This window comes from Helicoverpa zea, chromosome 10 (genome assembly GCF_022581195.2).
Source record: "Helicoverpa zea isolate HzStark_Cry1AcR chromosome 10, ilHelZeax1.1, whole genome shotgun sequence".
Lineage (NCBI taxonomy): Eukaryota > Metazoa > Arthropoda > Insecta > Lepidoptera > Noctuidae > Helicoverpa > Helicoverpa zea.
This window is the reverse complement of record NC_061461.1, coordinates 182,300-206,651: the sequence shown is the minus strand read 5'-3', so window position 1 is coordinate 206,651 and position 24,352 is coordinate 182,300. Positions and strand designations below refer to the sequence as shown.

The following is a 24,352-nucleotide window of genomic DNA, read 5'->3' as shown; positions in this document are numbered from 1 at the left end:
AGAATCATAAAAAGTCGAGAAGGTAATTATAAAGCTACTCCGCTGACGGCAGGAGTTTCAGTAGCAACATATGATTGTGTGTATGTGTGTGCAGGATGCAGCTCGTTGTCGTACGACGGAGTTAGTGCACTTCCGACCTATTGATACGTGCCACTTCGCCTAATTGGACCGTGCCTTCGGTTGCCTACGTCTTTCCTTACTAATGAGGAATTCTTTGGTTTGCCGCTAACCGGTGCAGTGTGGTTTTCGTTTAACCAGATAAATGAATTCGCCAGGCTACTGAGGCATTGCAATTGAGGAACACACACTAAACAGTAATAATAATCATTAATGGTTTCATCCTTGTATATTGTATGTAAAAGAAAGCCGTGTTAATTACACTACTCAAGAATGGCTGAACCGTTTCATCTGAAAAATAGACGTAGATAACGGATAGGGACCATACATAGGTGTTTTTGTCGTCACCCTTTCAAGAAAGGCTCTCTGACCACCGGTTACGACTGCTAAAGGAAATGAAACCAAAGCCGGGACTCATAATTTATTGTGCATTCCGAAACATAGAGGAACTTATTTTGACACATATGGTAAGTACATATATCTTACTATCGATGGATCCGTGTGGCTGTTACTTAGCATCAGTTTATTATATTTCCCTGTAATGCATCATTTTAGTATGAACATATCGATAGGCGCTTCACTTTGTTTCATTTAAAGTATAAACTTTCTTAATTAGTTACTTGCAATAAACTGGCGCGAACACCTCTGGAATGAGTTGCTATCATAGATTGTATGCGTCAGAGTGTCAGTGAACTGATAGCTGAAGCATAGTTGGCGCCCGTATTGCTGGCGCCGCGATATTTTCCTCAAACATTCCGAATCCGAACTAGTTCAGTTTCGTCACTGTCGGCTGCAGCGCTTACAGTTACAGTTCACTTAGTACACTATCAATTAAATGACTTGTTGTAGCTCGGCGAGTGACGTCACAATATATTTGGTCAATGAATCAAGTACATTATGTAAGTGTAGTATGATTGCTGAGCTATGCATCCAGTAGCAATTCACCCACCTCAGTCTACGCGACTGTTATTTCTCTAGTAGTAGCGACCCTGGTGCCGGGGCTACTCAATACGGGTAACCTTCCATTGACACCTGGCACAATAAACTATTTAGTTGTACAATATCTCGGCGTGATCAAACAAACTCGACCGCTACACGTGCTGTAATCTTAATTAAACATTGTCGACCGTGATTGTCTGACAAAGCAGTCGCCTCCGGTCCAGATGTTATCATTGTACAGGATTTGCCTAAGCTGATCCTTATTCATACACAACTCATGCATCATTTTTACAAGTTTATTTGAAGATCATAAAAAAGAACATCTGGAATAAAATCTGTGTCAAGTTAATCCTTATCTAAATCGGAATACAAAAAATAATTAAAACAAACAGTACGGTTAATTAAAATGTCGTTTAATGTCTTAACTTTAATACTATCATAAGATGAGCGTGCATCCGCCTTGTACTGGCAGCACTGATACTATCTACTAATACTATACTACAGAACATTGTCGTGGACTCAAGTGTATGTAGCATTACATTATCGTAACAAGTATCAAGTTATCAGCTTACTGCGAATTTTACCTTCGGTTCAACCTTAGCGTTAATTGCCAACAGAGATATTTGTACTGCATTCGGAACCGTGTCATACAACAGCTCCTTGAGATCATTCATGAGAGAGACATGACGCCGAGAGCACGGGACGGGTTGCTGTCACGCATTGTGTGAACATCGTTATGTGGCCTGCTAACACATAATATGGTGCTACCCACTGGAGCATAATCTTCACGGAATGTATGGTATCGCCAACCTTGTTGTAGTACCAAACACACGTCACCGCAAAACAGCCACCCCCCTTTCCTCTCTTGGACATATGTACTATACTCTAGTCTTCCTATTAGCCTTATCAGGGATTTTATTATGTTGTGTGTATGTTGTTAAATAGTAAGCAGACCTCCATATTCGTCACTATTCATGCTACATCACATGTATTCTCTCCATATAAAATGATATTTATTGGGTTCTCAGGTCGGTTCTAGTGAGATTGATGCTGCTGGGTATCACGCAGAAGGTACGTATAAGTAAAACGTCTGCTCGGCTGAACGTAAGTAATTTAGCAGGAACGAACGGGCCATGATAACGCGGCGCAACATTTCGAAGTTTTATATTGTACTTTATAAGTATAACTTGGACACCAATCACTGAGTGAGGTGAAGGAAAATATCTTGATTAAACCTGGCTTCAAAGGTATCGCCAATCCGCCTGCGTACATGGCGGTTAACGTTCACTCCTACTCTATATGGGCAGAGGCCGCAGCCCTGCAGTGGGACAATACAAAGGCTGATCATGATGATGTGGTCAGATGATCTGACAAAGTTCTGACAAGGGTAAGCACTGAGTCGTCAGTCGTTTCTGCTAAACTACATACTTCAAGTTTCCACAAACAGACTGTTTCATATCTACGAAAGACACATATGGGCCCTCCCATGCGCGGATACTTGCGGTTTTATATTGTTTCCTTAAAACTAAAGTAAATTAATGATTAATAAATCATTACATAACTGGGATGTTTGAAAGCTTACCTATGTATTTTAGATTTTCTTAAATATAATAGACACAACAAAACTTGTAAGATTACCCTAACAATGAAATTATAATACATGATAATATATTACCTCTACAACGAGGCTGTTAGCCCTACAATTGTTTACAGAGAGCGGCTATCAGCACTGAAATCATATTTCAGGCATTATGACAATAGCGTGTGGTCCCAGACTGTACTTCCCTTTACTTATAGTTAACTGGGGTACATGGTACATGAGCATCGTCTTATCTTAGTTGTACTCGTAGAAATAAAATAACTGGCCCGCTGTCGTTGTACGACGCAGACCCGTATTTTTGTTGGCTAACCTATTTTACAAGATTCCAATAATAAATTATTGTAATCACCTATGTATATGTAACAAACTTGAGCAGTGCGTCTGACATAACACCAGGCAGTATTGAACGCGAAACCTTGCAAGTATTGTAGCACGTGTCCGTCAGACGGCGTCAGGCAGGGCCTGGGCGGGCTGGTCCGGCGCGGGCTCGTCCAGCGAGGAGTCGTCCAGGTCGGCGAAGGTGTCGGGCAGGCGGCGGTGCAGCGTGTCCGGCACCAGCCGCGTCAGCGCCGCGCTCACCAGCGGCAGCGCGCCGAACAGCAGCGTGGGCAGCCACCACTTGTACTCCGCCTGGAATGCGTGGGGGACAAGTTAGGACCGCTAATGTGGCTACAGAATGACATATTGTTGTTACTTTACAGTCAGTGTTGCAGTTGCTATTCTCTCTTTCATAATCGGATGGGGAGTGAGATGAAGCTCAGAAGCGGCAGAGCACTCACCAGCAGCGGCGTGAGCGGCGCGAGGATGGCGCCGACGCGGCCGAGCGTGGAGCACGCGGCGAGCAGGCGCTGGCGCGCGCGCGTGGGGAACAGCTCCGCCGTGTACACGTACAGCGCGTTCAGCGTCATCGTGGCGCCCATCTTGCCGCACAGGAACAGCGCCGTGCCCAGCATGCCGCTCGCTGCAACACACACAATACATATATCACGTTAGCTGACACGGCCCAAATACCATGAAAATTTTGTCACCACCTACTTCGGGCAAAATCATTTCATCGGTCCTGTAATCCTGTTAGAAAACTAAACGTGAGTTGATCGATCGTGAGTCTGAGATTTGCTAGTACAATAAGAACGCCTAAATATATCACAAGAGCAAGACGTGTTCACGTGTAACATCGACATCATGTTCATCGTTATCCACGAAATCGATTCATTCTGCATCTAAGTTCACCTTGTCATTGTTTGCATTCATGCAATATGTACTTATGTAGTTACATGTTTCTTGTTAGTTACCTGTAATCTATAGGCCCCTTCCTATCAAAAGGTTAGGTATGTACGATGATGGTCATCTGCAATTCCATCTTTATCTGAATAACAACTTCGACATGGAACACGTTCTCATTCATATAAATTACAAAACTACGATTGTTTTGACGGGTCCGTATCGCCAAACTATGACCCCGTCAAAGATTATCTGAAGTATGTGAGGTATAGTGTTGTGAAAGGAAACACGTCAGGTCACGACAAGCGTTTATTGTAGACTACTAGGGCTACATGTTGCTTATTACTAAGTTGCTTATAACTACATTTTACCTCTTCACCTCCGGGGGTGAAAGAAAAAAAAAAGAATACATATATTTTTTTTTTTTTTTGACAATTAATTATAATTAAGCAAAGGTACCTTTTCTTAAATTTTACTTACATACTAAATTTTTTTGTCCTATCCTTATGTATGACATCTAATTTACCATTTTTAATTATCTTTACATTAACGCCTAAATCTTCCAACACTTCAAATGGTCCATCAAAAACGCAGTCTAATTTACGAGCACATTCATTCTTAACTAAAATAAGATCATTTTTCTTATAAAATACAGGATTACATGTTTTATCATATTTGTTTTTTCTTTTTTCCTTACAAGTTACCAAATTTTGTCTTGCATCTCTTAAAGCTACTTGCATTTTATATCTTAAATCTAAACAATAATCATCAGTATTATAAAGTGGTTCTACATCATGTTCTAAACTGTTTGGCAAACGACATAGTCTTCCAAATACAAGTTCGTAAGGGGTATACTTTGTTTGCGTGTTTACACTAGTATTAAAACTAAAACACCAAAAAGGTAACCAATCCGACCACGAATGGTACACGTTATTACAATAAGTTCTTAAAAATGCTCCTAAGTGTTTATGAGCTATCTCTAGGGAACCGATTGATTGATGGTGGTATGCAGTGGATGTTAACTTTTCTATTTTTAATAATTTACACACGTTTTCCATAACTTGAGAAACGAATTCTGTTCCCCTATCCGTAGCTATAGATTTAGGGATACCAAATCGTAAAATAAAATTATTTACAAAAGCCTTGGCTACAGTTATCGTTTCCTTATTTTGTAAAGGGTATGCTTCTATGTATTTTGTCAACTCGCATTGTAGGGTTAAAATATAACAATTTCCTGACTCATCCCTATCCATAGGTCCAACTAAATCGAGGAAAACTTTATCAAAAGCAGCAAACGCTGTGGTAGTTATAGTCATGGGTTGCCTTGTATATTTACTTTGTTTCATTTTCTGACACGCCTCACATTTACCTATAAATTTTTGAATATCTGCACTTAATCCTGGCCAGTAATATTTGCGCTTAATATTATTGGCCATTCTATTTATACCCGCATGGCCACTAGTGGGTAATAAATGATAATTATTCAAAATAAAATCTTTTTCTTTCTCGTCATATATTCTTTTAATTCCTCTCAAAATACATATTCGGGGTCCTGCCCATTCTTTCATGGATTTTATTTCACTACATAATCTTTTAATAAATTCCTTATTGCCATCGTCTTTTACTATGCATAGCTCTTTTACTTTTATTCCTTCACAAAACTCTTTTAACTTAGTTGCAAATTCGGCTCGCGAGAAATGCAAACTAAAGCTAAGATTAATACACAATAACATTTTACTCGGTATATAAACAAAACAATCCTTTTCTTTCTCTATCCTGTTTTCTCTTTTAAACTTTTTTATAGTTAAATCTTCTACTAATTTCATTTCAATAGAATCACACGGCTGTCTTAGTAATTCCACAACTCTTGGTTGATCAGGCCAATCGTCGGTGGTATTACTAGGCTCAGCTTGATCTTTCACACGACTCTCTTCTTCTCTTCTCTTTTGTCTCCTTGTTGTAACGGCTAAAACTGTCTCTTTCATATCCTTTAATTCACTCAATGTCATGCTCACCCTAGACAATGCATCTGCGATAACATTGTCTTTACCTTTCACATATACTATCTTAAAATCATATTCTTCAAGTATTAATCGGAATTTTATTAGTCTACTAGATGGATCTTTCATGCCAAATAAATAAATTAAGGGTTTGTGGTCTGTCATAATAGTAAAAGTTCTGCCAAATAAATATGGTCTGAAATACTTCACTGCCCATACTATTGCTGTCAATTCTTTCTGTATTACTGGGTAATTTTTCTCTGCCTTATTTAATGGTCTGCTAGCATAAGCAACTGGTCTCATGTCCTTATTACATAATACTGCTCCTACAGCTAAATCAGATGCGTCTGTTTGTAATATAAATTCATTGGTTTCAGAAAAATCTGGATACTGTAATATAGGTGGCTTTGTTAATGAGGTTTTTAGAAAATTAAATGCATTTTGACATTCTGAGCTCCAAACAAAAGGTTCATCTTTCTTTAGTAAACGGTTTAAGGGCATAGTAATTGTTGCAAAGGACGGCACAAACTTCCTGTAGTAGTTGCAGAAGGCAACGAATCGTCTCACTTCATCTACATTTTTAGGTATAGGAAAATTTTCTAAAACCTTAGTTTTGTCAGGGTCAGGTGAAACACCGTCAGCAGATACTAAATGACCTAGATATAAAATTTCTTTCTTTAAGAATTGACACTTTGCGGGATTCAACTTTAAATTGACCTTTCTGAGCCTTTCTAAAACAGCAATGAGGTTTTGGTTATGAGCAGCTAAAGATCTTCCAAATACAATTAAATCGTCTAAATAAACAAAACACTTTTCAAAAGCTAATCCTGACATTGCAATTGACATGACTCTACTGAAAGCGCTACATGAAGTCTTAAGTCCCATCGGTAAACGTTTTAATTGGTAATGTCCAGTACTAGTCGAAAATGCAGTATATTTTCGGCTTTCAGGTGCCAGTTTTACTTGGTAATAGCCTTGTTGAAGGTCTAAATGTGTAAAATATATTGAGCCGGACAATGAATCTAAGATATCAGTAATGTTGGGCAGTGGAAATTTGTCATTTACAATATTTTCATTTAATTTTCTGAAATCAATTACTAAACGCCATTTCTGAGAACCCTCTGATTTTTTTGGGACTAGCAGTATTGGACTAGACCATTCACTAGATGATTCTTCTATGATATCATCTTTAAGCATATCTCTTATTTGTTTATTTACTTCTGGTTTTAGGGCTTGTGGCAACCTATACGGTTTGGTATAAATGGGATTAATGTTACTCTTTACTGTTATGGATTGCTCGCAAATGTTTGTTGTTTGTAACTTATCACCGGGTAAAAAGAAAGTATCAGAATATTTAGTACAAATCTTCTCAATAGAATTCCTTTCTTCTTTGTTTAAATGTTCTAACTCCAACAAAGGTAATAATGTATTGGCTCTTTCTAAACTACTTTCATGCTTGCAAAATTCAAAAATATGATAGTCCTCTAAAGGCTCTATATCTAATTTAAAATCTTTTAAACTTACTTCTTCATCTCGAGTATTTAAAATTTTTATAGGGACTCTTTTATTTTTAGGCCTAACTATAGTGCCTGCTAAGAAAACATCCTTTTCTAGCTCTCTAGCACTAATAAAACAATCAGCTTCCACTTCTGAGTTTAAATAGACATAGTGAATGGTTTCACTCCGAGGCGGGATCAGTAATGATCTACTGTAATCCGGTTTGTCATAAAGGGGTAGATTGCAATACTTATGTCCTATCTGTAACGTTAACACATTTTTATCTAAATTAATATTAGCCTTATACCTAGTCATGAAATCTAATCCTAATATTCCGTCAACGAGGATGGGTAATCTTTTAAAAACATGAAACTTATTTTGAAACGATTCAGTTTCTGAAACATCTAAATCTAGTATTACGTAACCAGAGGAGTAAACTTTTCCTCCAATTCCATTGACCACCAAAGTATTTTGAAATACTTGTGTTATTGGAAGTGCTTCTTCCTTAATAATCGAAATGGATGCACCTGTATCTAATAATAGTATAAGTTTTGTACCGTTAGTATAATAATTAATATACTTAAATCTACCGCTATTAGTATTATAAACAAAATTGTTAATCACGAAAAAACTGATTCCCTGTCTCATCAGGTTTCTGTTTCAGACTATTCGCACTATCACTTTGTGCTGAGGTCTCTACTTGGTAAAATCCTTGTGTTCCACGCCTGTTATAATGATAACCTCGTTTGTTGTACTGTCCCCTGCCGCGGGGGGCGTACCTAAAAGGTCTGGAATAGCCTTGATATCTACTCGAATAATTATCAGAATTATTAAATTTATTTTGAAAACTACCTCTGTTATTATTGTGGAAATAAGGACGACCGCGTCCCCTGTTTTGTCCTCGAAATCTTGGAAAACGATAATTTGGCTTACCTCGAAGGGTTGAGGTCATTTCCATTACCTCTGCTGGCCTGGATGAAGACGACGATGGTATTGATTCGTCCTTGGCTGCCTGGATTGCATCCTTCAACAATGTGTAGTTGCGTGCGGCAATAATCGTCCCCAATTTTTCACTCCTAAGACCATCTGTAAATTTTTTTAAAACCATTTTTTCATTAATTGGCTTCAGGATCGCGCATTTGGCAGCGTCACCCTCGGCCTGAGAAATATTCAAATCTGTCAATAACCTTTCAAGTTCCGAGCCGTATTCCTCTATAGACCTATGACCTTGGTTCAATGCTTGAATTTGATTCTGAACTGCTGTGAATGATTTTTTTATTAACAGTTTAATTTTAAAATCCTTAATCATGTCACTAACTGTGGAGTAAGTTCCTGCTACTCGTAACTTTGCATTTTCAGATAACCTTCCTTTCAGCACAAATTTAATTAATAACTGTCGACCTACATCATTAAGCATATCTGCATACATTTCCACCGCATCAATCAATCGTTTCGTTGTATTTTCCTTATCGTCTAAAACAGGTATTAACATACACGCAGTTTTCATATCAAATTCCATTGTTTCGGATTTTATATCTACGCTAGGCAAGGTACACAATTTTGATATCTCTGCAAATAATGCAGTAATCTTTTTGTATGTCGTATTAATTAACTCTAGTTCCGATTCCTTTGCTGTTTTATTTATATTAGAAAATAATGCGTTACATTTATTAAACAATAACTCGGCCTCTTGCAATTTATCTGACGAAACTGAACCTTTATATCTACTCTGGCCTTTTTTTATAAGATATTTTCGAATCTCTAGTAGATCTTCACACAATTCTATTAAATCGTCTGCCATAATACAAGTAGGAAAACATTATAAAAACCAAAATAATTGCAAAGCTGCTACGATCTTATTTCATTTATAACAACTTTATTTATTCTAACTCGAGACACTTTTATTCAATCCGCTGATAACAAAATGTTGAACCAGCATTTTATACTGTGCAATTCTACGTACTGGGGTACCAGCGATTTGCAATCTATTTTTAGATCGTAAAATTAATGAACTTACATACCTCTATTTTCTTTAGCTTAAAATTCCTTAATTACATACCGTATACTAAGATAATGTCAATGTTCTTTACGCATAGAAACACGCACAAACGCACCCATTTTTTTTTTTCACTCACTTTTCAACACTTTATGCACACACAAATCTTCTCTGGAATTGACTTTCTTTACTGCCCTCAAACTTCTTCTTCATCATGGGGTTGGTCTCTCCTTCCAGATAAACGTTGCCGCATCCTTCTAATAAATGCTGAATCCACCTGCTGGTTTATCCATTTCTTATGTTTCTTTATCAATTTCTGGTAAATGACTGCAAGTATGACAATAGCCACCAGCACCAGGAACGTAGTTATTAGAATGTTGTTAAATTTTATATGGTACTCTTGTTCGGTATCACTCGCGCCATTATTGCCTTTCGAAGCGTTCTGGGCAATGATGATGTCCTTTTCCTCTGTTTTAGAGTAACTTTTTCCCATTTTTCTCGCTTTTTGCGTATTGTTGAACACAAATGCAGTCAATCACAGTCGCAGCTCTAATATTCAGTTCGTTAAACATTATAACTTTGTGCACCGAGGCACACAGGAATCCGCCTAGTCCGCACTTTGCGCCCGCTATCGGATAGCTCGCAAGCCGAGTTCCCGGAACGTGTGTGGCAGGGTCGCCATGAAGTATGTGAGGTATAGTGTTGTGAAAGGAAACACGTCAGGTCACGACAAGCGTTTATTGTAGACTACTAGGGCTACATGTTGCTTATTACTAAGTTGCTTATAACTACATTTTACCTCTTCAATCAGCTCAAGAAAGGTGGCAAGCCGTATCGCAGCTGTCGGCAGGGTCACAAGTGAGCGTATCATCCGCGACACTCGCGCGGCGATACCGGCGGGGCATAGTGTTAGCTTATCTTATCAGGTCACCGCGAATGTCAAGTGCTATCGGAAGAGCTGGACTCAAGGTGTACATTCGATAATTGCGACATATCTGGAGCAAGCGCACTCGATGAACTCGCACGTGTCGTACGACTGTACTTACATCGAGTTGTATAATTTAATTGCTCGTAAACAGCTATTACATGATGTTTACACGTTAACAGCCTGTTAATGACACGCCTAAATCAATCCGTGTACATTCCTGACTAAACGATCAACTTTATAATTATCATTTTGTTTACTGAATGCTTGCATTTAATTTCAATAGTTGTAAAACAATCTCAACGTGATATCAATTGCGCATCTTATAAATAGGTAGTTGTTTTATAAATAATAAACAAGTACCTACTACTTGTATATGAACGCAATGTCACGGGATAAGGAAAGGGGGATGATGGCAGTATGGTGGGCGGTTCACCTTGCGGCAGAGAGCTGAGCGCGATGAGCGCGGCGGCGGTGAGCAGCAGCGCGGCGGTGAGCAGCGGGCGGCGCCCCACGCGGTCCAGCAGCAGCGTGTTGAGCAGCAGCGCCGGCAGCTCGGCGGCCGCCACCAGCGCGTACACGGCGTGCGGCGGGCCCGCCAGCGCGCGCGCCTGCACCGCCAGCCCGTAGAACACGAACACCGCCGACATCCACCACGCGAAGCACACGCACAGACGCCGCCGCAGCACGCCGTATCTGTGCACACCACAACGCTTACTACAACGTTCGTCACTCTTGCTCCTCAAGTCAGCCAAGTCTTCGGAGGGGCACAGTTATTAGACATGGCCTTTACTTGTTGACCAGTGTAGTATAGCACACGTGTTTTATAAAAATTTTGTGAAAAAGTAATTATATGCGCCTATTTCTTCTTATCTGAAGCATACAACGCGATGACCTAGCCCGTTGACGATGCTATGTGAACTTACTTGACGATTGCAGCGAACAGTCCCTCATCGATGTTGGACTCGGCACTGGCGCCGATCTGTTCCTTGTCCAGCAACATCTTGTCGAGCGCGGCATCGCCTAGCCGGACCCCGTTGGCTGTAGCCGCCCGGCGCACGGCGTGAGCTGCCTCGCGCAGACGGCCGCGGGAGACCAGCCAGCGCACGCTCTCGGGCAGCAGCCAGGGGTAGAGCAGCAGCAGCAGCGAGGGCGGGTAGGCGAGGCGCGCCCACGTGCGCCAGTAGCCCGCCGCGTAGTCCAGCAGCGCCAGCGCGGCCGCTCCCAGCGCCAGCGGCACGCCCAGCACCAGGCTCGCCAGGATGCGCTGCTGCACGCCCAGCCACTCGATCACTGCGCCATACAACGTAACCAACTGTACTACAAAGTCCACTTATGCACATATTGAACGACGTCGTCGTTTGCCCCTCAAGTATGTCTATTCTTTTAGACCCAGATATTAAAAGTCTAAAATCGCTAATCCGCCATGTACAACGCTCATTCCTTCTCTGTATGAGAAAATGCATTGAGACTATATAAAGGCTGATGATATATGTATTCATAAAGAAGAACAGAGGAGATACAAGGAATAGAGGAGTACAACATAACATCATAAGGGGAGTACATAAAGAAGTACATTAGGTAGTACATAAGGGAGTTCAAAAGGGGAGTACATATGGAAGAATTTTATAGAAGTAGGTACATAAGGCGAGTACATAAGAAAGCATTAGAGGAGTACAAAAGGAAGTACATAAGAGGAGCACATAAGGGTAGTACATAAGGTAGTACATAAGCAAGAACATTAGAGGAGTATATAACGAAGTATATACCTAAGGGGAGTACATAAGAAAGAACATTATATCAGTACGTAAAGAGAGTACATAAGGGGAGTACGTAAGGAAGAACATTAGAGGAGTATATAAAAAAGTACATAGAGGGAGTACATAAGGAAGTACATAAGGTAGTAAATAAGGAAGTACATAAGGAAGTTCATAAGGTAGTAGGTACATAAGGAAGTACATAAGGTAGTACATAAGGAAGTACCTACATAAGGGGAGTAGATCAGGAAGTTCATAAGGGGAGTACATAAGGTAGTACATTAGGAAGAACATTAGAGGAGTATATAAGGAAGTTCATCAGGTAGTACATAAGAAGGTACATAAAGTAGTACACAAGAAAGATCATAAGGGGAGTACATAAGGCTGTACATAAGGGGTGTACATAAGGAAGATCATAAGGGGAGTACATAAGAAAGTATATAAGGCTGTACATAAGGGGAGTACATAAGGAAGTACATAATGCTGTACATAAGGGGCGTACATAAGGAAGATCATAAGGGGAGTATATAAGGAAGTACATAAGGCTGTACATAAGAGGAGTACATAAGGTAGTTAGTATATTTAATTCAAAAACAATGCATTCGCGTAATACTGACTGAGCACGAAGGCGCAGGGGTAGACGCTGGCGCCGAACACCGTCTCCAGCAGCTCGGCCAGCAGGTAGGCGTGGTAGGAGCCGGCGAAGGACTTGGCCAGCCCCAGCAGCCCCGCGCCGCAGCCGCTCACCACCAGCGCCGAGCGCCGCCCCCATCTACAAACACAACGACAATCTCATCCAACAACAACGGTTCACTCAATAATTATAGTAACTAACAGTCAACTAGGTAATATTCCATTCCAGTGGCGCATGTAGGTACAGTAATGGGCATTTTTGGCATGCCCTCGGCCCACAACCCTACTTTGCTTTTGTCGTCAAATACTTCTTTCACAATAAGTTGGTTATCCGCCTATTCGTGAAAGATGGCCAAATGAAAGAGATAATATAAAATGTACTCCTCATATACATGTACTACCCAATAATTACCCCCCTATTCATGAATAGTCAATTGTTTTCTTTATTATTCCTCATCCCCTAAGTACTTGTTTGTGTACTCACATGCACTCTTCGACGTTATGTACCCACATACGAGTACATAATTCACTATATACTTTTCCTATTTACTCCCTTATACTACACTCGTCCTAACGCATTTTTTTAATAGGCATATAAGAGCTCTTTTGAATGTAAAGCAATACCTTTAAAAACACCCCTTTTCTTTACTCTTCGGAAGAATTGCACCGACCGGTCACGACTTACTGAAACTAATCTGAGATGAGTGCGAATGCAAAATGTCAATATTGCGACCATCAAGCGAGGAAAGCAAATAATTGTGACATTTTTTATAAAACGGTCACGTCATCTTTATTTATTCCATATCATAATTTGGATCTGGGAGAAAGGGCCCCTGACCATCAACTACATTTTATTAATGACTACTCTTCAAAGCAAACCTAACCAACAAATCTACATTTTAAAATAAGACGTGAACTCAACAACAAGGCAATAATAATCAAACTGCCATCGCGAACCTTTACATGTAGTTTACATAACGAAGTAACGTCGCGTCGCGTGCCCTTACATTGACAACTTTAATCATACCACCACACGATTGATATTCGATCGATAGCCCGGGTGTTACCTAGCAGTTAAAAATACAACCGTGATACGAAAATAGAGTAGTGAGCGAATGTTGTCGCTTGAACCAGTGTTCCGTACCCCCGAGCTATGCCCGCACAGTGGACGCGCCGGCTCATCTTACTGTAGCCTCTGATCATGCAACATGCGCCGACCTATACCAACCGCTTCATCCCGTAGCATGAGTCGCTCCGAACAACTGTTACTCATAGAAACTAGGCTGCCTTTGGTCATAAGTATTCTATAACTAAAGGGAAACTTGATTCTTGTTTGTCCGCGTTAATGAAGGTAGTGCTTCTAGCACTACGCTCAAAAGGAGGTCACCACGTGTATCTGCAGTAATCATAAGTCTAGTATTGAATATTACCTGTCAGAGACGAAGCCCATGATGGGCAGCGATATGAGCATGCCGATGTTGTGCACTGTGCCAACCAGCGAGCGCTTCCACTCCTGGCAGGCCAGGTCGAACTGTGAACATAACACACATGTGAGAGAGCCGCCGTGTGGTGGTCAGTGCGGGGTCAACGAATGTATAGTTCGGCCATTCAGAGAATGCGTTCCTGACACGTCGCGATTGAACTGACGACGTAACTTTGCAATGGCGTTGCAGTTACGATAAAAATATTTTTGCTGGTTGTTTACCGTTTTAACAATTGAGGAGCATTAAAACAACATTATTATATCAATAATCAATGAATGTTATAATTTTGTGCCAAACTGAGTGTCAAATAACTTGGTAAACAATATTTTTCTAAATCTATACTGCGCTATTACAAGGTTATGTCAGCGGTTTATATTTTGTAGTGCTGTGCTAAAAATAACAGGCAAGTATCGTAATCTGTTCTTATACAGTTATAATATAAAATAATACGTTTTGATTTTCTTTTTAAGAATTGGAAAATAATGGACTATAAGACTTAATTATAACGTTTATGAAATATAAAAATAAAACTATGACCAAACCGCATTTTTATACTTAGATTAAAAATGGTAACCCCAAATGGCGTTATGGGCCGCCATTTTGTGACGCTAAAACAGTCGTCCGTTGTCGTTTCGTGCGCATAGACCACGTTTTTCAAGTGTTTTCGATCTGTTTTTATTTGATTACCCGGCTTTTGTTAGACCGAGATATCAGGATTGATTCTGTTATTGATAATAATATAATTATACATGTAGGCGAAGATGATGATGAAGACACCACCTCCTCAAGCAAATCGGAGTCTGATTAATATTCTGTTCGCACATTCAATTCAATGTACTTGTAACAAAGAATAAATAAAACAATTTTATTATATGAATATTACCTTTTTTTGGTTTCCACTTAAATAACTAAAATATAAAACAAATGATTCCGCCAATTTAAAACGAAAATAATCTTAAAATAATGCGGCGGTTCATTTTGAAGGAACGGTAACGAACTCAGTGTTATGTTGTGCCCATCACTAGTCGTGACTAACTGACGGCCGAAGTATAGTGTAGCACATGTGGTCACGAGGTCCGCACTGACTCAGCCTCACGTGACGCGACACTCGCACAACCTGTTTCTCTAGCGACACAAATGTGCGCAAAATTGCAAAAATAAGTACATTTTTTTACTAGTCCTACGAACTCGTGCGAACCCGGCACGACTAAAACAAGCACACGACACGCTTGCTGATGCTGAGAACGAACATACATTAACGGTTAGTTATTAATTTGTATATCAGCTCTAAGACGCAGAGCAAAAGACATATTGATAAATGCATCAGATCAAGTGAATTAACAGTGATGAGCTGTCTAGCATTGACATAGTAGAGCGTGGTACCTCAGCGACGATGCTGCTGCCGTGCTGATAGACGTAGGCGTCGCAGGCGACGGCGCTAGTGTTGTCGAAGTGGTGCGGCTGGCACGCGTGCTCGCGCGCCGCCCAGCGCGTGCAGCGCGCGCCCGCCGGCAGCGCCCAGCGCTCCCACGCGCCCGACCACTGCGCCGCGCTCGCCACGCCCATCGACGAGTTGCCCTCGCACTCCGGCACGTGGCATCTGCACAACAACACACCTCGTTACTGCTGCCTCACGACACCGCCGCTCTTGCTTGCAGCTCATGAGAGTCATAAGGGGAAAGGAATGATGAACGCGGAGATGCCATAATGTCTTCTTCTAGGTAAAATATGGACGGTGGGTGTGACCAAAACGATCTGTTTATGAGTGTCCTGAAACGCTCGGGTTATTTGACACCTCTGTTCGTTATATAAAAAATAGGCGGGTTCCAAAGAAGGCATATAATATACAAGCCAGTGACGCTCCACGTCCCCCGGATCCCCGCATTTTGGTGAGATTTTGCGTTATGACAACTCCGCTAGTCATTTTGTTCTCCATGGCACACAGGATAACTCGAAAACAATGTGATTAAAAGCTTAGTGCAACTGCTGGTGCACTGAGTGTGCCGGCAGCCCGGCAGTGGCTGGCGCCCGGCTTATGTAAGGCAGACACTTTCCAAGCAGCGCGGCCGGTCGCACCAGTGCACTTTACTGCGACATCCTGCCTGCGCCGGCTGCTCCCAGCAGCTTAGCATATGTATCGCTTACTTATCTAACTGCCTTGCATATCTATCTAATAAACCACAGGGTAATATTCAATGAGCTGGGGTCAACTCTTCGGTATAATATTAGCATAAATTATTCATAAAGTTTAGGCCCAGTACCCACCGTATTGCGAAAATGAAGACGGCATCATTATTTTTGAATACTATAGAAGAAACCACAGTATTGAAGAATAATGCTTCTAACATCATTTTATAAACTTCTCGTCTTGTACTAGTATCCTTATGAGTCCGTGTAGGTAGAGTTTAGTATCGCATCGCCTCTCTGCTGCGGTGTAGAACATGCTTTACGCAAGGTTGTGGCGTCTAAAAGTAGGCACACATACATTTTAAAAACCTGCCCAACTTGTTTCTTGTTTACAAAATATCATCATCCACCTAGCTTTTTCCCAATAAGGTGGTTCTACTCAGTTAGGGTCGACTTGCGGTTCCATTTTCGACCAACTTAATACCAATCTTAAATAAAGTTTCCATCGGAAATGTTAGATCCCCTAATGTATCTATATAATCTACTAGTTTCTGCCAGCGGTTTTATTAGTATTAAGTTTAGTATAGTAATATTATAAAGCTAAAGAGTTTGTTTGTTTGTTTGCTTGAACGCGCTAATCTCAGGAACGACTGGTCCGATTTGAAAAATTCTTTTAATTCTTACTTTTAATTTTAATTCGGGTTCGTGTAGAGGTTCCCACGGTGAAACCGCAGGCAGAAGCTAGTATAACATAATCTTGTTTAAGCCTGTCAGCAATAGCACAGGATCGGATTCCATGCTGTTCCACAGAATTGTGTTTCCACGGTTTTAGTGCCGTGGTTGGTCTAACCATCTTGATCTGTCACACAATTTTTTTATTGAACGAGTTCATTTGGAATGTGCCATATCAGTATACATGTTATTCCTGAGGAGCAGACACCGCATTGTGTATCTCACTCGCAGTAAACACTGACTACATGTTATGGTGACGTCATGATATGTGTTTGTGTGTAAATGATGGGTTTGCTTATCTGTCACATAAGTCAAGGTCGGCGCCAGGAATGTCATGCGGAATAAACCTGATTCGTGGTCACGTGGCCTCTTCCCTAATGTTATACCTTCAGTCACTCGCACTGTGTTTATACTTGTAGGTACTTAACGAGGTATCGGATCACCATGTTAGGGTAACCACTAAAACAAACTCCTTTTCTATTTCACACAGTAGTTAGTAGGTAACTTTGATATTACTTTTATGAGTAAGTGAGTGGAGGTGCCTAGGGGATAACATCACTGACTTGACTTTAAATTGGAACATTACATGAAGTCCATTAACTAAACCTCCTGAAACATAACATGACGTCCTTTACTAACCATGTTGAAACCTATGTACGTACATTAAATCCTAAAAACCATGACTATCATTACCGGTTTTCTATTTGCAAATTCGTTTACATATTTAGATTGCTTACCTAGTGCCTACTTATTTACTAAGTGATAGTGTTTGTCCTTCATAAAGTTCCGATTGAGGCGCGAATCGGTCTTAATTACTGTTGTCCATCTGCATTAACCTTTTGAACGCCAATGTCGGCTATAGCCGACATGAGCAAGCGTGCCCTGTGCGCCAACGACGGCTATACTCGACAAAAAACAGGTCGCAGAAAAATACAAAATAAACCTATTAAATCATTACTTTTATGTATTTTTTAGTAGATATTTAATTAAGATTTTCGGGCTTGGCGTACAGGGCATAGGAATACCGATATGGCGTGGCGGTGAAAAGGTTAATGAGACTTTTTGTCCTCAATTACATGATAATGAGTGTTTACGTTTCAGTAGATCCACGCGGTGTTCGGCTCGTCATTAGCCGGTCAGTTACACTTGGCTCACTAATCTATTTGTACACTCAATACTCACCGGACTCAACTGAATGCTGCTTCCGTATAAATGTGTACCGTGAACTGTTATCGTGCTCAAAACACACCAGACATTCGGCTGCGAACCCAAATAGAATGAGTCCGTAACTCGTGAGCGCGAGCGACTCGCTCTCGCCGCCACCACGAGCGCCGGCGGGCACCGCACCGCGCATGCGTGCACACAGACATTACGCTTTTTACCCGATAGTGTTTGCCCATTGTACGTAAACAATAGTCACGGCCAAGGGAATGGGACGACTGAGAAAATTCCACAACACGAGAAAAAACAAATAACTGTTTACTTACTTACATTCCCATTGCAATGAGAAATTAGATTTGCGCAGTTCACGGCCAGGTTTTTACTAACGCTCGGTATAAAAGAACAAAAAGTAATCGACGGTTAATTTAGTCATCTATTATTGTATCACGTAATAGGCAATCAAAACGCATGTTAACAAGAGAATCGGCAAAAAGGTTAATTGCCAGCAATTTCAGTTCAATTATGAAAAACTTTTTGTGTATCTTAGTCAACGTTCGTGAATGAATTGGTAAATTACAGTGCCTATCTACGCAAGTAAAAACTCAGATATTTTTATAAAGGTTTTTTTCTGAATAAGAAGAGCACATTCGCGGCGTGTCCCCGCGGTCGCTAGTGAGTTGCGGCTGCAGCGCTGACCAGCACGTGTGGCGCGCTTCGTACAATATGTGTGATGTGCGAACAGCGGGCTTTGTAACCAGCTCTGCGCTGCAACGTGCCGCTGATATCAAACGAGCTTTGTCTACCTGCACAATATACTAGTCTATCATGAAAACTGATAGATAACCGCACATTCACTACCTAATCGCCTTACCTTTTAATTTAACCCTTGCCCTGTTGTTACTACAATATTCAGCTTCTCTACGGAAAACATCTAATTAAGTATGCAAGTTAATTCTCATTCATTTCTTGAATGCAAATGATCACTTTTTCATATGCTAGGTCTTAGGATGGGTTTGGATTAATAATATTTATATTCCGTATACAATACATACATCAAGAACATTAAACAGGTTTATCAATTTATTAATGTGGGTACATAAACAGCGTGTTCCGATTTCTAGCATTGATCGCCCAAATATTCCGTGTTTTTATCGCGAGTTTGACGCGCCATCAATATTAAGCAACTCATTATCATAATCGAGTCGGAAGCAGCACGTGACACGGCCGCTCATTTATATCACTCGAGTAGCATATGAATGGAGGCCCCCGAGCTGCCGAGCTCTCCCGTGCGTCTGCAACATGTCTCTGTGCAGTTGTTCCTACGCTGATGCTGTTGTTGTTACTGAATGTTTGAAGGCGACACAAATCAGTAGCTATTTGTTAGCACTCTCATGCTAATGACTGAACTACTACTCTGGCGGGTCCATACCGATTGTTCCTGACTCTGACACTCCATATATTTGTGATTTATGGTTGATAGTGTCAATAACACTCAGAATAGGACAAAGTGTAAAGGTCCAATCCAAAGGTGAATGAACTCGAATTCGCAAACGATAACGAGGAGAGAACAAATTAATATGCTTATTAATAATCCCTAAAGAGCCCAGCTGTCAGTATAGCTAAGTATGAAAGCAAATGCAGTTGAAATAAAGGCGAAGGTAGTACTGTTCCGATACATAGATTAGTAAATAAAATTATAAAACTAGGCCGAAGCCTGCCGGGGCTGCAGAATTGTTCGCGCGAGCTGTCGCGCCACTGGAACTTGAAGGGCTCCAGAAGGAACATGGCACACTAAAGCCCACGCCTTAGTCAGTATGTATTTTATAATTTCCAAGAATAACAGATATCTATTTGTAATTTTTTGATTAGAATCTCGCAACTATTAATCAGATTTAAAATTATTTCTGTGTTTAATAGTCCATTTACTGTCAAGGTTTTCGAAAGCATTCTTTTGCAGTCGGTCAGTCAGATAGGAAGATGGTACTAAAGTGCCGTTCATTGTAGTTTCAAGTACCACCAAATCCAGAGATTTCCGTCATTATGTGCTACAAAGTTAAATTAAATAGGTATTTTGACATTCTTTATCTCCGAAGTCAGTGGAACCGTGTGAAGCTAGTGGTTTCATAATTCGGTCATCGCTCGTGCCTTATCAAACACGATACGGACACACTATGAGGAGTGCCTCCTTCTATTTGTTCACGTTTACGAAAATAACCGGCAAATTGTCCACCATATAATAATAGGTCAAACTCAGCGAAAGTTATCTACAAACAACTATTATAGGAAAGTAATCTACACATAGCATCTATATTTAGGTATCGACTCGTTATGATAACGAGCCCTTTACGGCATATTGGGCAGTAAGCAAACAAACCAGTCTGGGCGCCTTTCGAACATAACCGCCGCCGCGGGGCAAACATCACAAGTTGACTACATCTTCAACGCAGTTATAATCGCTGTGACGACAAATGTGCGAGCTGACACGTGTGAGCTGCTCTCACGCACTCCGCACATGGCTCAGCAGCTCATTATCAACTTAATAGTCGGGCTACACTGTAGCTGTACTGTTCACTGTTAGTACATTATGCATGCTGTCAAATCATCATGCCTACGAATAAACAAACTCGCCAGTTCTCATCTCCTACTAGATAATAATGCTATTCATTTCTGAACTATGTATTGTCTTATGTAGGTCATATACTGAAATAAAATTCACTGAAAGTTGGCTCCACATTTTTTCAGTAAGTTGGCCAATAAAATACAATGCAGGACAACTTCTTAGGTACCCGTTGTTTCAGAGGTTTTGAAAGTAATATAGGATCTATGCGGGTATATTGATGATTAAGCTATTTCCCTAGAAAACCCGAAATAGCTGTATTATATAATTTTCATAGATTGTCATCAAGATGAAACAGTAGCGTCTATTTTAATCGTGTTGTGCGCGAAGTGCCAGAGTGGGCTGCACATTGCGACACCGCCTGCACTTGCAGATAATAGCCCTGCATGCGACACGCGACACTACTGACACTACGCTCTACGGACACTCTCTGAAGACGTATGAAATCTTACGTATACTCATATAATAGGTAGAAAGGTATGTGTGTCATAGAAACTGTTAACCAGCTTTGGCTGTGCTCATCGTGTCGACAACTTTATTTCAGTTTTTCTTTTTTTTCCAAATACCTAAGGTGTCACAATGTAAAGTTAAACAACATGTTTGCTGGGCAGACAGCAGGAGCTGCACTAGTGTACCGCTACCCGCCGCAGCCTCTCCACGACATGATCCACATCACTACACTGGAACTACTTCTCTAACTGCCGCAGGCGTCACGTGACACTCACTGTGCCCACTAACGCCGACCAATACATTTTATATACATAGGTACCTAACGGCAATTGGCACCCTGTTCACCATAAATACATTGATTAATTAACCAAATAAAGCTTAGCTATGAAGGTCACTTATTAAGTTGGCTGTCATTATTATTATACCGGAAGGTATGACGTCGTTGCCTTAGAAGTTGGATAGGTCCTTGGTGTGGGATGCAGATGTGTTGGCACCCTGGGCGCCATCGCAGCTAGCCAGCACGGAATGCTGTGCTGGTGCGGCAGCTCTGCAGAGACCTCAAAACGGCGCAAATATAGTAACCTCGTTGGGAACTATACTGTTGGTTGAGCCGTTTGAAGTCGAAACGCTCGGACCATGGGGACCGAGACCACGGAAAATATTTAAAGAAACCTCCAAAAGACTGATCGACGCTTCGCTTCCAAGGGCTGGCTTGTTCTTTGGTAAAGAATTAGCATTGCCATACAACGTGGCAATGCGGTCGGTCTTCTGGGCCCATGGCAGTGATGCGAAGGAATATTTTGACTTTTTCGCTATTTATTACTTGGGTATAATTATGTACCTATATAATTACTTTAAATACACTTTTTTGCAAAAATAGTGGGCACCTATGCGAAATTTAGGTTTTAAGGACTTTACGTGTACTTATTTTAAAGAGTTTTAATGACTGTAGTCGTGTGTTACTAGCATCCAAAGGATTAGCCAAGCATGCGTGAGAATTTATTCTAAATTAGAATTTTGTAGAATTACTAAGGAACTGCTTGAACCTTGTTCTGCATTAATTCCTGGTAGAAAGTTCGTGGGCGTTTTGAAAAGTTTTTGACGCAATTTTAGAAAAATGACCATGCAGTTTTAATTAATGATTAATGTAGGCACCCTTCTGTTAAGTATATCAAAACACTTAACAATTTTTAAAACTATGCGTAGGTATTTGATAAAATGTTCACCGGCTCTGAATGGTCAATACTCATGATTGATGGCAATATTACGAGTGTAAAGCTTAGATACTATTGTTTAGATATTGTACCCATTGTTTCATTTACTTCTATGAAGGTAATTGCTTAAATAATATAACAAGTAGGAGAACTAAACCTACCTCAAACCGTCAATAAAATAAAATGTACCAACTAAACTCAAATAAGAAACAAAAATTATTATACCACTAATAACAAGTAACAATTTCTACTAACGGTAAACGTAATAATAAAAAAAAACATAAATAAATTCAAAACCATACATAAAATAATATAAAAAACCGAGCTTGATGTTATACGTTGTCACAGAGCGACATGCGACGGTTTGTTTACTATACACCTGAAATAAGTCCCAGCTTACTAATGTGTATGTACCTGTGCGGCGTGGGCGCGGCCAGGAACACGTAGTTGGTGCCGTACGCGCCCGTCAGCAGCACCGGCAGCGCCAGCAGCAGCGCCAGCCGCGCCTGCCAGCGGCCCCAGCCCGCGCACCACTCCTCGCCCGACATCGCGCACTGCTGCTCACTCCACACCGACACTGCACACTACTGCTCTGCTACTGCTTCTAATACTTTGAATACCTATTTGCTCGCGGAATAGACCAACTAAGAGTGTGGCGTCCCTCCAGCCAGAAGGTCGGCGTGCTAGTGGCAAGGCGAGCGCAGCCACGCGAGCGCCCACGCTGCCACCGCCGACACCCGCCGGCATCCCCCGACACCCGCCGGCGCCCGCGCCCTTCAGGATCACCTGTTTCAGTCAGACTGATAGCTGTAAGGAGACGCACAACTGCCTAGCTTGACAGTTGACCCCCTTCGCGATAATGTACTGCCAATAATATTGAACCTTATCGTCCAACAAATTAGGTTGATATTGCAAATCAGTCTTCGCGGAAGTCAGGCCGGCGCCACGTGCTTCCCGAACCGAACGTAAACAGAAAATAAATATGTATTAGTGGGTTAATCCACATTTACTTTCACATGAATTTAAAGGCAATACGCGTACGGCAGACAATTTTTTATGAGTTTTATTTGGCTCTGAGCCAAACGCCGAGATGTTAGATATTAACAAGCTTATTGTGGAGCGGTCACAGCAGTGACGAGCTTCGGACAGCAGTCGTCGCGGGCTAGCTGCTAGTTCGCGACTTACGACACAGATGGCGCGTCCATATCTGCTGGCGTTCGTGAGGATCATCCCTGCTGGGTGCACACTGCAAACCAAATTCCCCATACACAGCTCATGGTTCAGGACTGTCATAACAGCTTAGAAGGATAATTTAAGTAACCCACATGTAAACAAGCACCCACTTTGTTTGTTATTAGTACTTTAACTTTGTTTTCTGTTTTCCTCTGTTTGTGGTTTAACTTCGAAGTTAAGGATAAATTTTGCAGGATTTTATTGCGCACTCGTTATATAGGTCATCTCTAAGTAACGGTTTAAGAATAAACATGCAAAGCTTGACAACAGTACACTGAGTACACATGACCCTTGCGCCAGGACCCTGAAGAGAAGAGCGCGTTATTCTTGAACAAACAATTCTATTATAGACTGGGCTTGTTTACGTCACCCAGGTGAAAGTACCCACTTTATAACTTATTCTGCTTATACCCTCATATTTGTATATTGTATAATATCATCATAATCTGTAATGTAGTTTTTCTCAGTGTTTCTGGAGTTTCTCAACCAACCAGCTGTTTTCCCGATGTCAAAGCTTATTTATCCCCGAGTAACACAGGCTATACACTAGCTTACACTAGCTATAGCCTGTGTAAGCTGGTTGACTACATAGGTGGAGTATATGAAGCAGCAGATAGAGAAAGTACATCAGGATTTACATTAGGGTAGA

The 24,352-nt window shown here is 41.0% G+C and overlaps 1 protein-coding gene across 1 annotated transcript; it reads right to left on the bottom strand.

The window, feature by feature from the left end:
• Positions 1 to 1,448: 1,448 nt before the first annotated feature.
• Positions 1,449 to 23,463, bottom strand: LOC124633803 (solute carrier family 22 member 6-like). Its single transcript, XM_047169142.1, has 8 exons — positions 22,885 to 23,463; positions 15,553 to 15,769; positions 14,116 to 14,216; positions 12,670 to 12,824; positions 11,222 to 11,588; positions 10,732 to 10,991; positions 3,436 to 3,617; positions 1,449 to 3,286 (listed from the first exon to the last, which is right to left on the bottom strand). Exons 1-8 carry the CDS (start codon positions 23,016 to 23,018, stop codon positions 3,098 to 3,100), a joined length of 1,605 nt encoding a protein of 534 aa, XP_047025098.1. The 5' UTR covers positions 23,019 to 23,463; the 3' UTR covers positions 1,449 to 3,097.
• Positions 23,464 to 24,352: the final 889 nt, after the last annotated feature.